Raw genomic sequence first — 17,524 nt, forward strand, 5'->3', positions numbered from 1 at the left:
AGGAGATCTTCGTAGGCTATACTCAGCCTTGTCTTAGGGTATTGTCAGACGGGGCCCCCCTGTCTCAGCCTCCAGTATCTATGCTGCAATAGTCTATGTGCCGGGGGGCTAGGGTCAGTCTGTTATATCTGGTGTTATTCTCCTGTCTTATCCGGTGTCCTGTGTGAATTTAAGTATGCTCCCTCTATTCTCTCTCTCTCCCTCTCTCCCTCCCACTCCTGATGTACTGACCTGTTGCACCCTCTACAACCACTGTGATTATTATTTGACCCTGCTGGTCATCTATGAACGTTTGAAAATCTTGGTGAAAAATCTGGCCTTAATGGCCATGTACTGTCATAATCTCCACCCCGCACAGCCAGAAGGGGACTGGCCACCCCTCAGATCCTGGTTCCTCTCTAGGTTTCTTCCTAGGTTTCTGCCTTTCTATGGAGTTTTTCCTAGCCACCGTGCTTCTACACCTGCATTGCTTGCAGTTTGGGGTTTTAGGCTGGGTTTCTGTTTAGCACTTGTGACATCGGCTGATCTAAAAAGGGCTTTATAAATCAAATTTGATTGATTGATTGAAGACATTTCAGCTCTTCATTTTTTATTAATTTGTAAAAATTTCGAATAACATAATTCCACTTTGACATTATGGGGTATTGTGTGTAGGCCGTTGACAAAACATCTCAATTTAATCAATTTTTAATTCAGGCTGTAACACAACAAAATGTGGAAAAAGTCAAGGGGTGTGAATACTTTCTGAAGACACTGTATATATCCTCCAGCCCCATCCCTCAGCTGTTTACCAAAAACAGGGGTGGGGTGGCCGGTTTGTTGTTGTTTCAACTGCAGATTGCCCTTTAATGTTATGAAAGTCATAATTTACATTCCAATTAAAATGGTTTGGCACTTGAGAAAACATTAAAAGACAATCAATTTATCAAGATGATAAATGTTTTAGTTTGATTCATTTGCATTTATTCATGTCAGTTTGTCATAATACAGTCTCACAAATATTCACTTCATCCATTTGTAATAACATTGTCTTGGTCTTAAAAATAACAAAAAATTACTGACAGATACAGCCCAGCTGATTTTCCCTTCAGTAGCTCAAATTCTAGACAGACACTAAACAACATACAAGTATTTCTGATAGTTCATTGCTTCAAGTAAATGTAACTTCTTCAAGTGCCACATGGTATACAGAGTAAACTAACTTGCTTTTGTTCATGTAAGACATTAGTAACTGGTATCCATATTTAAAAATGTAATAATTACTTAACTTCATAACAACTCAATATTCAACAATACAAAATAAATATTAAATACATAAATTAATCAACAATAAATAAATAACTAAATAGAGTAAAACAACCTAAAATGAGAGCAGCTTTAGAACACTGAGACACTGTGTATTTGTGTATGTGTATTTGAATAAAACCTGGAGCTTTAGTTCTTTAAAGCTCTGAAGAACTTTCTTTGAACAGAACACCTGGGTTCATGTCATTCATGTGTGCCTCACTTGTGTTGACTGACGCCGACTCAAATGCTCTCAAAAATTCAGGCACTTGAAAGGACACCATCGGACAAGAACCCTTGACATTGCTGCACACCAGCCTCTCCAATGAAGCAGTGTTGACGATGTCAAAGCCCACACTCCCACCGAACGTGCTGGGCATCCAGTATTCCGGCGAGCAAATGGGGTTTCCCAGGAGACCTTTCAGGGAGTAGGGGGCACCCATCTCGACCATAGTCTCCCCGAAAACAGAGTTAGGTCTGGGGCGCTCCACCAGAAGGCCTGGGTACAGCTCCACAGCATCTACGTCCCCATATAGAGTCTCTAGCTCTGCAGCCAGCTCTGTCTCTCCTGCAACACCAACAGAACAACAAACAAAGGGTTAATAAATCTAGCCTGCTAGTCACAAATGTCTATACCGCAATGCAGCTAAAGAAAGGCATGCAATAAATCCTCAGCTCACTAAGAAATAAGTAAACGAACAAGGTGCATGTTATGACAAGTCTGTGTTCTGATCTTTATAGGAACTCAGATGCAAGTACAGACACCATACACTTGGATCTTGTGTGAATCTCATGTGAGAGTGTAACTGTGTATGTCATTGTACGTTGAAGATTACAGGTGCAGACTTTAATGATACACCTTAAGTGCATAAAAGGCAACAGCCACTCCCTGTCCACTCTCTATCAGCAGCTGTCATGGAGGTGGTAACCATGCCAATAACAAAACAGCTGGGCCTGACTGAACCAATCCTGTCACTTTATTCAGGAACTACTTCAGTTGCCATGCACCTGTGCTTACTAAATGTAACCTTTCACCCAGTAACTAGGTAACTGTTAGATTGAGGATATATAAATATCATAATATGATGTGTATGTGGTTTTAGTTCTCACCTGTGAGGTCCTCAAAGGAGGTGTAGGCCCTCATGTTGAAGCGTTTCCTGTAGGCGTTGAGGGACTGGTAACGCATGTCTCTGCTGTGCTCCAAGGCCTTAGCTGCCATGCCCACTAATGCAGGAGGCAGGTTCCGTCCACCAGCCACCTGGAAACCAAAGGGAATCAAGATCCTCTGTCAATATCAACTTATATCAACTTTATATGCTAAATTATTAATAAATGAGTGGAGCTGTATAAGGGCACTGGAGTTTTAGAGGTGTTCACTTAGTAGGGCAACAACACCTGTATCTAATATTGGCTTTATATGAATGAGATTGACAACATACACTATACCCCAAAAATATATTTTTACTTTGAAAACAAGGTGTCAAAAGAGTTGTCACTTAGCCCTCAATGAAAGACTGTTGTTGTTAGGATCTTACAGTGTCCACCCATTTCCACTATTCCCCATTGGACCCCACTGTGTCCACCCTACCAGACAACTCACCCTTCCAGCGATCTGCTTGGTGAACGACTCCACCAGGTTGTTGATGCCATGGTCTGTGACCAGGGAGTTGTTGAAGACAAACTGGGGGTAGGTGTAGGCGCGGTCCTCGATGTTGAAGGTGTCAGGCATCAGTGGGTGCCAGTGGTACAGGGTATTGAACTCGGCTGCGATACGGTTCTGGTACTGGAAGCGCTGGTTGAAGAGGAGCTCTGGGTTGAACTTGAGCTGAAAGTGGTAGCCACTCAGGTGCTGGACGTAGTCCTCGATCACGATCTTAATGGTCTCGCCTGCAAGCCAGGAAAGGAGGAAGAGAGGGAATGAGAGAATGCATGAGACTCCTTGAGGTTGGTGAGATATTTCTCAAGAAATACCTGACACCCAAATATAATTTTGATCTGTTTTATACAGAGCGGTTTTAATCTGAATGCATTGTACCATTTCTAGAACACACTCGAACATTGCCATTCTTTGATACACGATTCCCATCATAAGGACCTGAAGTGTTTATGACCAGTAGGTACAGTATGCATGTCCAGTTTTGGTACTGGTGACTCACCAATTAGAATGAGGCGTGTGGTCTGGAAGATGCGTTCGTCGTCCCATTCGGGATGCTCCTGCCTCATGATGCCACAGACACGGTTGTGCTCGCGCAGCCAGATGGTGGCATACATCATGAGGCCGGGGACCAAGCCGAAATGCTCGTGGCCCACAGCGAAGCGGTGCTCCTCAGGCACGTGGGGTGGGTAATGCATCTCGGCCCCAACCTCCCTTACCAATGGGGGGTAGACCTCGCCATTCACAACTTGATACTTCAGTTTGCCATCCTTGAACAGCCTCAGCTTGTGCTGTCTCTCCAGAGTGTCTCCATAGACATGGTTTAAGTCCACCTTAAACACAGAGGTAAAAAGTGAGTCCAAACATACACTCCTAGCCTAAGTTAAAGTCAACCATGAAACAAAATGGAAACATATTTTCATGTGACAGACCCACTATTTGTCATGTATTGTAAATAAGACTTACGCCATGGCCCAAGGCTTTGGTGAAAGCTGGTCCTTTCTTGAAGTCTGATTTGAAGAACTGGTGGGTGAAGTGCTGGGCGAAGAAGGCGAACATGAGATTGGAACCCTGAGGATCAGGAATGAACCGCTTCCTCAACATAACCTTCTCCACCACAAGCTTGGCATCTGGAAGCACTGCTCTTCCTATCATGAGACAAAAGAAGATGTCAGCAACATAATTGGGGTTCTATCTCAACAAAATCTTTATTTTGTTACTAACGACTGTTAAACTAATGTTCATATGACTGCCATATTGTTCAGTCTCGTTTTGGACACTTGGGAAGTCTGTGACTTTCGACTGTTGGGAATGATTGATGAACCCGTCTGAGGAGAATTTTTAAGGTTTCCATGATCTCAGGTAAGCTGTAAGGAATTCCAAAAGACTGGTTAGGAGTGAGCTCATCACCTGCGGTTCCCATAGGTGTAGGGCAGTCCTTTGGCACTGGGGGGAGGGTCCGTGTGTAGTAAGACAGGTTGGAGTAGGCCTCCCAGCTCTTGTAGCCATAATCAGCATTGTAAGTCGGGGGGCTGTCCACCAAATGTGAGCGGGCTACAGAGGCAAAGGCAACATTATTTATTTTGTTAAGAAGCTGAGCTAAGATGTAATCTTTTTAATTTAATGTAAGACTTATGACTGAAACATATTTTTCATGTATTATTTCCTTCTTCTTGTCTTACTTTATCTCCACACTTCCCATATCAGTAAATATCATATATCCAAATAATCAATTGACTCAACATTATTTTATTCATAGACAAATATTAATCTTAAACTTCTAGAATGCACTGACAACAATGTTATACTATTTCAACTTACATGTCAGGACATAGCTCATTATAGCATTTCTCACAAAAGTGATCTTGTTGATGACGTTCCACACCCCTTTGTAGTGAGTAAGGACGTAGTGCATAGTGTTCGGGGCTGGTTTCAATGATATTTTTATCCATGTTAGGAATTCAGCTGCAGAATGGATAGAATTGGGAAATATTTATAACAACAATATCGAACAAATCGCATTAATAAGGATGTACCATTATATCGTTCGAATAATCTGTATTACTGAACATGTTTAACTTACGAGTTGTGCAGTTCTTTCCATAATATCCTGTCCTTGTGCAGTCACACTCATAGTCGTCAAAGCCTTTTGAATTACATAGCCCCCTATTTTCACATGGTTGTGCACAGCAAGGATCCACTGAAAATATATGGCAAAAGTTTAGAAGGCTATACAAAACTAATATTCATTACTTTATCCATTTATCTATTTTTTTCCATTACAAGCGTTCTCATCTTTAACAAACAATTCAGATAAATCGAAAACACCTTATGTACAGTAAAGGTATAATTATAATAAGCCAAATACATTATTTTCACAATAGAATAACTAAAGATGAAAAAATATTAAAATGAGAATCAAAATAAATATTCTCACCTCCTTCGCAGAAATAGAGCCCTACGGTCAAGAGCAAAATAATACAGATTGCTTTATTCATTCCGAAAGATTCTATTGAATCGCAATCCGGTATAAAATGTCAAGTTCCAGTCGACTCCTGCTCACAACAGTGATTCTGAGGTTCTTGGATGCCTGCTCCATATTTATGTATGATGCTGATTCCAAGCTCTTACGCAAACTATTACGCACCTACTGAGGGGAGCCGGGGGTGGGACATTTTGACCAATCATCTTCCTCTTGGAGGTATTTGGTCTGTACTGCATCCATCCACATAGTGAGAATTTAAAACAATCAAATAAAAGTAACGGTATTTACAGTGTATTCAATCATAAAGGTAACGGTATTTACAGTGTATTCAATCACTTGGGTTGTCGTCTTATTGTAGGCTATTGTATAAAGATTGATAAGAAAAGTAACACATTTTCTAAAAATGTAGGCAGAATCTACCGAACATCCGAAATCGATTAGTGAAGGTGCTGGAGGCAAAAGTTAAAACAGGAAAAAGTGTCCGCACACTTCTAGGCAGATCCAAATGTATTTTGATCGTAGCCAAACTTTCCGTCAGTTGACCTCTGGCTCTCTGTGTGGCCTTATCTGTCACTATTGTTTTTGGAGAAATGCTCCGATGAAGGTCGACTGACCGAAAGCTTAGCTACGATCAAAATAAATGTGCATCTGACTAGAAGTGTGCAGAGACTTTCTCTTGTTTTTCCACTGAAGATTGATAACAATACTGAAAGGAATACAGCCTACAGCCCTACACTGTTGCGTCTAAGTATCCACTGTTATTTGAGCCAGCAGGCTAATACTGCACTAAAGTAGGTCGGTCATAGGGAAGCTTTACTTATTTCTCCACCATCGGCTATCTGATGCTGTCAACAAAAGTTATGGCACACAATACTAAAGTATTTTGACTTTATTGTGTTTATCTCCTCAACTGTTGGTATATGTATCTGTTGCCGGTTGTAACATTTATATGTGTTTTAAATTGTTAAATCAATCAATTAGATATCATTAATAAATCATAATCATAATCATCCATTATTATTTATTAGGACTATTATTATGGTTATTATTTATATAGTTGTTATTCTTATTTTTATTCTCATTCTTATTAACACAATATTATTTTACTTTTTAATATTTAGATATTTAAACAAACATAATATAAATGTTAGGCTATGTAATAGTTTTGTAATTAAGTAATTATTTCAAGATGTAATTGTGATTTCCTTTTTTGGTGAAAATGCATTATTGGCAAACTTCCAAAGCAATGACCAGTAAGTAAGGAATGGCCCATATACTGTATATACAAATCATTGACATTTGTTTGGTAAAAACAGCAGGATAAATATACATGTACATTTATAAATATGCATTTGATATATTTTTTCTTTTAAGAGCTTTGTCAAAACGGACCACGTGCACGGACCATATACAGTATGGACGGTGGGACGCATTTGTGGTGATTTGTCGATAACATGTGGACAAATGTATAATTGTCTTGACAGTGAAAGTAGGATGACTAACCAAACCACAACATTTTTTAATTTGTCTTTGACATCCTTAATATGTTTTATATGTGATGCTTAGTTATTTTAATAATAACGTGTAGCTCAGTTGGTAGAGCATGGCGCTTGCAACGCCAGGGTTGTGGGTTCGATTCCCACGGGGGGCCAGTATGATTTAAAAAATGATGTATGCACTCACTAACTGTAAATCGCTCTGGATAAGAGCGTCTGCTAAATGACAAAAATGTATTTTAATGTAATACTTATTTGCAAGAGTTAGTAACACATGTTTATGAATGAAATATGAACTAATTGAGCTTGCTCATCTAGCTGAGTTAAGAGACTAAAGTGACTGACTATAGTATACCTAGTTAGTAGCCTAATAATGAACTCAGATTTGTTTAAATTTGTAAAAAAAAAATGTTGTCATTTAGCAGACGCTCTTATCCAGAGCGACTTACAGTTAGTGAGTGCATACATTTTTTATTTTATTTAAAAGTGGATGTGGTTGGCTACCTGTCGACATCAGTTCTGGCGGTGCAGTTACTGACATTGAACAGGTGCAATTTTTTGGCGATGGCAATGGTTCAGCCTACTGCAAGTAGCCTAGTCCAGGGATAGGCAACTTTGATGGGGGTGTGGGCCACGAAAAAATAGAAATGCCTTCCCCCCACACACACACACATTTTAGCGGCCCCCCTCGTGACAGCAAAGATATATATATATATATATATATATAGACAGTGCATTCGGAAAGTATTCAGACCCCTTGACTTTTTCCACATTTTGTTACGTTACAGCCTTATTCTAAAATGGATTAAATAAACATTTTCCTCATCAATCTACACACAATATCTCGTAATGACAAAGCGAAAACAGGTTTTTAGAAATTGTTGCTAATTTATTCAAAATAAAAAACAGAAATACATTATCTACATCAGTATTCAGACCCTTTGCTATGAGACTCGAAATTGAGCTCAGGTGCATCCTTTTTCCAATGATCATCCTTGAGATGTTTTTTTACAACTTGAATGGAGTCCACCAGTGGTAAAATCAATTGATTGGACATGATTTGGAAAGGCACACACCTATCTATATAAGGTCCCACAGTTGACAGCGCACGTCAGAGCAAAAACCAAGCCATGAGGTCAAAGGAATTGTCCGTAGAGCTCCGAGACAGGATTTTGTCGAGGCACAGATCTGGGGAAGGGTATTAAAAAATGTCTGCAGCATTGAAGGTCCCAGAAAACACAGTGGCCTCCATCATTCTTAAATGGAAAAAGTTTGGAACCACCAAGACTCTTCCTAGAGCTGGCCGTTCGGCCAAACTGAGCAATCAGGGGAGAAGGGCCTTGGTCAGGGAGGTGACCAAGAACCTGATCGTCACTCTGACAGAGCTCCAGAGTTCCTCTGTGGAGATGGAAGAACCTTCCAGAAGGACAACCATCTCTGCAGCAATCCACCAATCAGGCCTTTATGGTAGAGTGACCAGACGGAAGCCACTCCTCAGTAAAAGGCACATGACAGCCCGCTTGGAGTTTGTCAAAAGGCACCTAAAGGACTCAGACCATCAGAAAAAATATTCTCTGGTCTGATGAAACCAAGATTAAACTCTTTGGCCTGAATGTCAAGCGTCATGTCTTGAGGAAACCTGGCACAATCCCTACAGTGAAGCATGGTGGTGGCAGCATCATGCTGTGGGGATGTTTTTCAGCGGCAGGGACTGGGAGACTAGTCAGGATCGAGGGAAAGATGAACGGAGCACAGTACAGAGAGATCCTTGATGAAAACCTCCTCCAGAGCGCTCAGAACCTCAGACTGGGGTGAAGGTTAACCTTCCAACAGGACAACGACCCTAAGCACACAGCCAAGACAACGCAGGAGTGGCTTCGGGACAAGTCTCTGAATGTCCTTGAGTGGCCCAGCCAGAGCCTGGACTTGAACCTGATCGAACATGACTAACCTGCACATTGACTCGGTACCGGTACCCCCTGTATATAGCCTCGTTATTGTTATTTTATTTTGTAACTTTTTATTTTATTTTTTACTTCAGTTTATTTAGTAAATATTTTCTTAACTCTATATTTCTTGAACTGCATTGTTGGTTAAGGGCTTGTAAGTCAGCATTTCACGTTAAGGTCTACACCTGTTGTATTCGACGCATGTGACAAATAAAATTTGATTGGATTTGTATTGTGTGATTGTATACGTGCGATGTATGCAAGTGGAAGGAATCCACATACTGCTCTGGGTGGACAGAAAAGAGATCATTACAAAAACAATGACTCAGCTCTATTTCACTTTTCTTCCCTTTTGCTGTAAACCAGCTGTCTAGACATGGAATTACTACTTACAGTATGCTCCTTTGCTTCCACTGGCAAGGACTTCAAAGACTCACACACTCATCATCTAGAAATTGCACGCTGACTCATTTTTTCACTCCTATTTCCTGGTTTTGAATGGTATATTTAATAACACGTACTACTAACACTTAAGTGAATCTCCTAAACTCTCACTATGTATTCAATTCATAAACTGGAATAAACTGGAGCAGGAGTGTGTTAGTTGACTCATGTTTTGTCACAGTAGCCTCTGTTAACCTAGCTGACTAGGCTCTCAACTTAGCATACTTCATTGTCTGCTGATGGTTAACGGGGTCCTCATTGTATTGAAAGTGGTTAGGGGTAGGCTTAAGGCACTGGCATGGCATACAGGAGTCATAGAACTTCCTACCTCCTGCTAGGAAACCATATTTAAGCAATGTGTTTCAATAGGCTACCTGGGAATTTTGTCATTCCTCATCTATAGTTGAGAGGGAATTTCCCTCTTTTCTCTCCGAACATTGTCTCGAGGTTAGAGTGTTAAGCCAGTAACCGAAAGTTGCTGGTTCGAATTATGGAGCTTACAAAGTGAAAGATCTGTTGCTATGCACTTGAGCAAGGCACTTAACCCCAATTGCTCCAGGGGTGATGGAAAATGGTGACCCTGTCTGTGACGCCACCCTCTGTGGGTGTCTCAGGGGGAGTTATGCAAGAAACACATTTCCATTACACACTTGTACAAGTGTGTAACGGGACAAATATAAGCATCCACCAATTTCAGTAACCCCACCAATGGCTGTGAAACTGAAACAAAGCACAGTCAAATCTAACCTTAGAGAGACACACTCAATACATTGGATCTGACACAGTGTATTCATATGCATTGTGTCTCATATACAATGAAAGCTTGTTTATTATTGTTCTCAAATGGTCACTATGCAACCTCGATAATTATTTTATTTATGTGGCTCATAGGCTGCGTTTAGACAGGCAGCCCATTTCTGATCTTTCTTTCCACATATGGTCTTTTGACCAATCAGATCAGCTCTGAAAAAGAGCTGCTGTGAAAAGATCTGATGAGACTAATTAGTGGAAAAAGATCAGAATTCGGCTGCCTATCTAAATGCATCCATAAAGGTTTATTGGTACAGACCAGTGGCGACATGTCATTCACCTGTTTCGAGCCCCACCTGTTTAGCTAAATATATAATATATTTTTATTCTTATTTTTTGCCTGCTTTGGATGTTATTTTGGCATTAATGTGTCACATATCAGTTTCAAACAATGTAAAAAAAAAAAACAACAACAACATTGAGTTAATAAAGCCGCATACAAACATAGTCTATTTTTTGCTTTCTTGAGTAAGGCAGCTCCAAAATGCAGGTATTTCAGCCTAGCGTTTCACTCCAAACCAGTCAGGTTTCAGGACTGGTCATTCAACTGAGACTGCTCTTCTCTGTGTCACGGAGGCTCTCCGCACTGCTAAAGCTAACTCTCTCTCCTCTGCTCTTGTCCTTCTAGACCTGTCTGCTGCCTTTGATACTGTGAACCATCAGATCCTCCTCTCCACCCTCTCCGAGCTGGGCATCTCCGGCGCGGCTCACTCCTGGATTGCGTCCTACCTGACCGGTCGCTCCTACCAAGTGGCGTGGCGAGAAGCTGTCTCCGCACCACGTGCTCTCACCACTGGTGTCCCCCAGGGCTCAGTTCTAGGCCCTCTCCTTTTCTCCCTATACACCAAGTCACTTGGCTCTGTCATATCCTCACATGGCCTCTCCTATCATTGCTACGCTGACGATACACAACTAATCTTCTCCTTTCCCCCTTCTGATAACCAGGTGGCGAATCGCATCTCTGCATGTCTGGCAGACATATCAGTATGGATGACGGATCACCACCTCAAGCTGAACCCTGGCAAGACGGAGCTGCTCTTCCTCCCGGGGAAGGACTGCCCGTTCCATGATCTCGCCATCACGGTTGACAACTCCGTTGTGTCCTCCTCCCAGAGTGCGAAGAGCCTTGGCGTGACCCTGGACAACACCCTGTCGTTCTCCGCTAACATCAAGGCGGTGACCCGATCCTGCAGGTTCATGCTCTACAACATTCGGAGAGTACGACCCTGCCTTACACAGGAAGCGGCACAGGTCCTAATCCAGGCACTTGTCATCTCCCGTCTTGATTACTGCAACTCGCTGTTGGCTGGGCTCCCTGCCTGTGCCATTAAACCCCTACAACTCATCCAGAATGCCGCAGCCCGTTTGGTGTTCAACCTTCCCAAGTTCTCTCACGTCACCCCCCTCCTCCGCACACTCCACTGGCTTCCAGTTGAAGCTCGCATCCGTTACAAGACCATGGTGCTTGCCTATGGAGCTGTGAGGGGAACGGCACCTCCGTACCTTCAGGCTCTGATCAGTCCCTACACCCAAACGAGGGCATTGCGTTCATCCACCTCTGGCCTGCTGGCTCCCCTTCCTCTGCGGAAGCATAGTTCCCGCTCAGCCCAGTCAAAACTGTTCGCTGCTCTGGCACCCCAATGGTGGAACAAGCTCCCTCACGACGCCAGGACAGCGGAGTCACTCACCACCTTCCGGAGACATTTGAAACCCCACCTCTTTAAGGAATACCTGGGATAGGATAAAGTAATCCTTCTACCCCCCCCCCCCCCCCCACTGGCTATAGGGTGAATGCACCAATTTGTAAGTCGCTCTGGATAAGAGCGTCTGCTAAATGACGTAAATGTAAATGTTAGACAGAGAGCTAGTTTTGTCTTGACCTCTACCACCATCTACTGTTATTTATGAGTACTGCTCCATCTAGACAAATCATTCATCAACCACTAGAGAGCGCCCTCAATACGGAAGTGAAGCTGTCAGTGCGAGACAGGAAATGAAAGCAGGAATCTTTTAACGGTGAAAGGAGCACAGACAGATTGCAGTATTCTTCCTAATTCTTCTTTAAACAACAAAACATAACGTGAAAATGTCGAAAAATACTGATTCGAACCAATTCAGGAAGGTGGACGTTGACGAGTACGACGAGAACAAATTTGTCGATGATGATGATAATGGAGAGAGTCAGGTCGGCCCAGATGAAGCAGAAGTGGATTCGCTGATCAGACAATATCCTTTTACATTGATTTGATTTACTAAGTGCACGGTTACATTTGATAGAGTGGTGTGAAGCCGATACAGATTTGCTGTGCTTTGTCGTGATATGATGTTGCAGAATGAAGTCGATGCTTTTGCGCGTGTCACTTCAACTCAGGGCGTGGTGCTCTCATGTCATTTTATTATGACGAGAAAATACAATACATGTTGTGCAGTCAGATTTGGTGTTGTATTCAGTAGAAGTTTAGTGGTGGTAGTAGTAGGCCTAATATTTTGTTTATGATCTGAAGACAGTAATTTGTTTCAAAGCAGGTTCAGACAAGTTGAGGTTAGGAAGTGAATTCCAGCAGTCAGTGAGTCATTGAGTTTCTGAAACATAAAAGCAACATGATTTGAAGAGGTGAATCAAGCTGACCATGGCTGTCTTATCAGTGTGAAACTGTGTTGTGTGTTGTGTGTTGTCATTCTGTCTGTTTTCCTTAACACTGTGATGCACAGGCAACCTGATGGAAGCTCTGCAGGCTGTGCTGAAGAATCCCCCAATCAACACCAAAAACCAAAATGTTAAGGTGAGCCTTCATTACAACACAATAGAACCGTTTTGAGCATTAATAACAGTCCCATGTGAAACAACTTGCCTTTGTGTTCCTCAAAATACACTTTGAGCTTCCATCTCCTCAAAACTGAACTGTATAGTCTGTGGTTCACACATCACGACATCATAGAGTTGAGGCATGTGAAAGTGTGTACTTCCGTAGCAGAAGATACTAAAATAACACTGTGTGTGTGATTGTGTGTGTGCGCTATAGGATCGTGCTGAAGCTCTGGTGCTTAAAGTGTTGAGCGCCTTCAAGAGTAGTGATATTGAGAAGGCTGTTCAGTCTCTGGATAAGAATGGAGTTGACCTGCTCATGAAGTACATCTATAAGGGCTTTGAGAATCCCTCCGAAAACAGCAGTGCTACCCTGCTGCTGTGGCACGAAAAGGTAAGACTTATCCTTATTGGTGTATGGCTGGAAGCACTTATGTAGGCATGCTAAAGCCTGACTGATGACTGATAAAGCACATGCATGGATTTCTATTATGAGGTGATGACACTGAAGTACAATTTATGCTTATATTGCTGTTATTGCTGGTATTTCCATATATCTATCATTTACATTTCTATCGCGCTTTTCATAATCTCAGAGCGCTTCAAAAGCACTGAAAACCCCCCATAAAACAATGCATCATCTTGAGTAGCCTTGTTAGTTCAACCAATAGAGGCCAAGTCTTTGAGTGCATGCATCCTCCAAAGACGGCGAGGGACAGTTCATGGCTTGATCAGAGGAAGGTGGTCAGGGACATGGTTGAAGAGTCTATGTTATGATAGGGTAAGCCTCTCAGCTGTGGGAGGATCCTACAATTTTGCACCGATTGTATTCATTTTAGGCTCAAAAGAAGCGCTTCGTACTCTTACATCTGGTACACGTTATATTCCGCTATGTTTTGTATTTTTGTTTATTTTCCTGTTTTTTGTTGTTTTGGAATGTCCGGGATCCCTGGGATACAATGCTGTGACAATGTCAATGATTTAGCCATTTGTAGGCACATTTTGAATCTGTAGAATGACTATATTACCCATAATGTTCATTGACTGGACATTCCAAATTATCATGGCAATTATGCGTCACAATAGTAATAGTAATATTCAGCCAGCAATCTGCAGTATCCAAGGTGCAGCATCCTTTCAACTGCGCTGCTGCGCTTATAGTCTATGGCGGCACTGGCGGGCCTGTGCGTAAAATCTTCAACAGCAGTCAGCAGATCTCATGACCCGCTGCCCTGTTTTCCCCAATTCTTAAACTAAGCTTCAAATCCTTTCAAATAATGCGGTCAATTAGAGCAAGGTACATAATGAGTCAAACAAGCACTAGGCCTAAAACATAGGCAACAAACGTGAGCTTTGCGCTCCCAGTTTTGATGGGAGTCTTGCGTAACGGACATGCAGGACCATCCCTAACCTACAGGCCTACAGTTTTTTAATAGATATGGATAAGATGGGTTCATGGTATGCGCAGTTGGTAGGCTCATGGGTAGGCTCATGGGTCCCGTGTGGCTCAGTTGGTAGAGCATGGCGCTTGCAACGCCAGGGTTGTGGGTTCGATTCCCACGGGGGACCAGTACGAAAAACAATGTATGAAAATGTAGGCACTGACTACTGTAAGTCGCGCTGGATAAGAGCGTCTGCTCTTATGTAAAAATGCCTATCAAAACATTTAATTTTAAATAGAAAGCAAGTGCCATGATCCCAAGGGAAATAAGCCTATGGGAGGAATATGAATTTACATTAATTTAAATATTGTACCTGTAATACCCACCCCCCGGACAAAATAAATACATTGGTCACAAAAAAAAGGCCTATGGGAGTTTTTTCTATATCCAGTGACCAAAAACCTGAACAGATGAACACATTTTTGATTTGCAGAAGGGGGGAATTGCATTGCAATTATGCATCACAATAGTCATTCTATTGTAGGCTTCTGTTTTTAAATAGATATGGATAACATGGGTTCATGGTAGGCCTATCAAAGCATGCCACACCAACACACGCACCAGCGAGTGGGCATATCGCACATCTCACTGACTTTAGTAACGGTCCAGAAAGCAAGTGCCTACAACAATTTTTTTTTTTTTAAATGCTCCAGAGTTGAAAATGTTGGTATCCTATCCAGAGACCAAAAAGCTGACCAGATGAACATATAGGCTATTACATTTGCAGGAGGGAGGAATTGCATTGAATCAAAATATTAATGTCCAATGGGTGCCGCTAGTTGCTGATAGAATGCTATTATTTGCATTCACTGTATTCATACTGTGTGTGTATCTTTCTGTGTGTGTTCTAGGCTCTCTCTGCTGGAGGAGTGGGCTCCATCGTGAGAGTGCTGACAGCCAGGAAAACTGTGTAGAGCTGCACTGGACCTGACTGACTGCCACTGGGACCACTCACTCAGGGGATGTGCTGGCACTAAAACCCCCAGGTCATGTATTCATAAAGCGTCTCAAAGTAGGAGTGCTGATCTAGGTTCAGTGTAGCCTTTTAGATCATAATGAATAAGAGTACATGGACACTCTGAGACGCTTTATGAATATGGGCCCATAACTGGTTTCCTCTCTACGCTCGCAGACATCAGACATCAGACAACCTGTCTCAAATGGCCCCTTCATAGTCCTAAAATGCTTAATGATATTCGATCGGAATCCAACGTTTGTCAAATGTTTTGTTTTGTTGTTGTCAAAGAAGATGAGAAATAATAATATCGTAAGATTTACATCATCGTAATGTCATAAGGATGACATGTAATAATATGTCATTTTCCAAGAGAAATATTGTGCTATCATCATGGTGAGTAGATGGCACCATAAAGTAAGCTTTCATTCCCTCTAATGCAGAGACCAGTTTGTGCGTTATTATGCTGGAATAAGTTAACCTGTTCCCAGATCTGTTTGTCGTCTATAGCCAACTCCAATGGGCATTAATATACAGCACTAACAGATCTAGGACCAAGCTAGGAACAAGTCCTTTGGAATGGAGTAATGGCGTGATGTTATCACATGTTCCTGGACACGTCTCAACGGGCATCCTCTTTTCTATAACCTATTTATAAGTATAGAAACATATCAGAATGTCTTGACAAATCCATCAATAGAGTTATTACTTTAGAACAAGTGTAAACATTCTGAATCAAATGACCAAATGCCTTATTGAAATATTCTTTTTTTTATATGCTATATAGGACATTTCTAGATATAATAAACAAACATCCTACTGTTTTAGAGTTTTTTTTATTTCCTGAAATTTCAAATACTAAAGTTTCTCTATGAAAAAACAAGACAATGGAAAATGACGATGAAAAAACTGCTAAAAAAAACGACATGCCACTCAGAGGATGTGTTTTGAATGCTTGCTTGTCTTTATTCATATACTGGTAGCTTGAAAAGGTTATTTTTGCATTTCTTCCATGATCGTTGTTGTCATTGTATCTTGTGAGCCGCCACAGCTGACCCAGGTGGTAGGTCACCCAGTCTCCTAAAGCTCGTCCTAGATCACCTGTCCCTCTGCCATCCAGTCATGAAGGAGGATCTGCTCTAAAACTGGCCTCTTGGTGGGATTCTGTTGCAGACACCAGTTGATCAACTCCTTACACTCTGTATCATAAAGAAAAAATGATAGGATGGTGAGTTTGCCTTTGGGTCACTATTCAAATTTTTTTGGTCTTTGAGCACCTTATTATGTATCCATGACCACAACCAAATACATACTCATGTTTACCAACACAAACGGTGTTATTTTTTATCTCAAATGGTCTCTCGCTCTTACCTCCCTCCCCCTCACCTTTAGTCAGGCCCTTTTTGAAGCGCAGGCGCCCAGCGATGATATCAGCCTCCTTGTTGAAGGGCAGACGGCCACACACCAGGCCGTAGAGCAGTACCCCCAGTGACCAGATGGTGGCGTGGCGGCCCTGGTACACACCGCTCAGCACCCACTCTGGAGGACAGTACTCCTCTGTGCCTGAGGAGGAAGCAATAGAAGGGGGGAAACAGAGTGATTACTGTAATTTATGCATATGTGAATAATATCCACTTTTTTAAATGTTGTTGTTGTTGATCTTTACATTAGGGCACACTGACAAAAAGTTTTAAAACGGGAAACAGTAATGAGCGCTTCTTATTGGACGAGTTTAGATAGTACCTCCCCATTTCACTCAGTTTCAGAACGTTTTCTTGCATTTCCTGCCTACTGAACATAATAACCCTGACCAGCCATTCTCCTGTTGTGTTCTACCTGAGTAGTCTCTGTAGGAGGATTCTCTCAGAAGGTCTCCACAGCCAAAGTCGATGAGCTTAACCTGCAGGTTGTCTGTCTGCACCAGCAGGTTCTCAGCCTTGACATCTCGGTGCAGGACCCCTCGGTCGCGGCAATGCCGAACAGCCAGTACCACCTGTAATAACATAATATATGGCTCTTAACAAACGCTCTTATCTAAAGTGACATAGTTGACTAAGTAAAGTGTGACTTAGGAGAGACTAGAGATATTTGTGTAAGTGATCCCTGCGGGAATTGAACCCAGAACCTTAGCACCACGCTTTTACCAACTGAGCCACACAGGACTAGACCCATCACCTGTATCATGATGATCCTGGCCAG

General features: G+C 42.0%; 2 protein-coding genes across 2 annotated transcripts; one reads left to right on the plus strand and one right to left on the minus strand.

Moving 5' to 3' along the window:
• Positions 1-553: 553 nt before the first annotated feature.
• Positions 554-5,513, minus strand: LOC311150749 (prostaglandin G/H synthase 2-like). Its single transcript, XM_084188273.1, has 9 exons — positions 5,376-5,513; positions 5,022-5,138; positions 4,760-4,903; positions 4,349-4,492; positions 3,905-4,086; positions 3,441-3,771; positions 2,885-3,171; positions 2,395-2,542; positions 554-1,852 (listed from the first exon to the last, which is right to left on the minus strand). Exons 1-9 carry the CDS (start codon positions 5,434-5,436, stop codon positions 1,443-1,445), a joined length of 1,824 nt encoding a protein of 607 aa, XP_084044399.1. The 5' UTR covers positions 5,437-5,513; the 3' UTR covers positions 554-1,442.
• A 6,590-nt stretch (positions 5,514-12,103) lies between these two features.
• Positions 12,104-16,263, plus strand: LOC311099182 (actin-related protein 2/3 complex subunit 5-like). Its single transcript, XM_084139862.1, has 4 exons — positions 12,104-12,348; positions 12,833-12,905; positions 13,146-13,322; positions 15,222-16,263. The coding sequence occupies exons 1-4, from the start codon at positions 12,209-12,211 to the stop codon at positions 15,282-15,284; spliced, it is 453 nt and encodes a 150-aa protein (XP_083995988.1). The 5' UTR covers positions 12,104-12,208; the 3' UTR covers positions 15,285-16,263.
• The last annotated feature ends 1,261 nt before the right edge of the window (positions 16,264-17,524 follow it).

The sequence above is a fragment of the Coregonus lavaretus genome, assembly GCF_964263955.1.
Source record: "Coregonus lavaretus genome assembly, chromosome: 23".
Classification (NCBI taxonomy): domain Eukaryota; kingdom Metazoa; phylum Chordata; class Actinopteri; order Salmoniformes; family Salmonidae; genus Coregonus; species Coregonus lavaretus.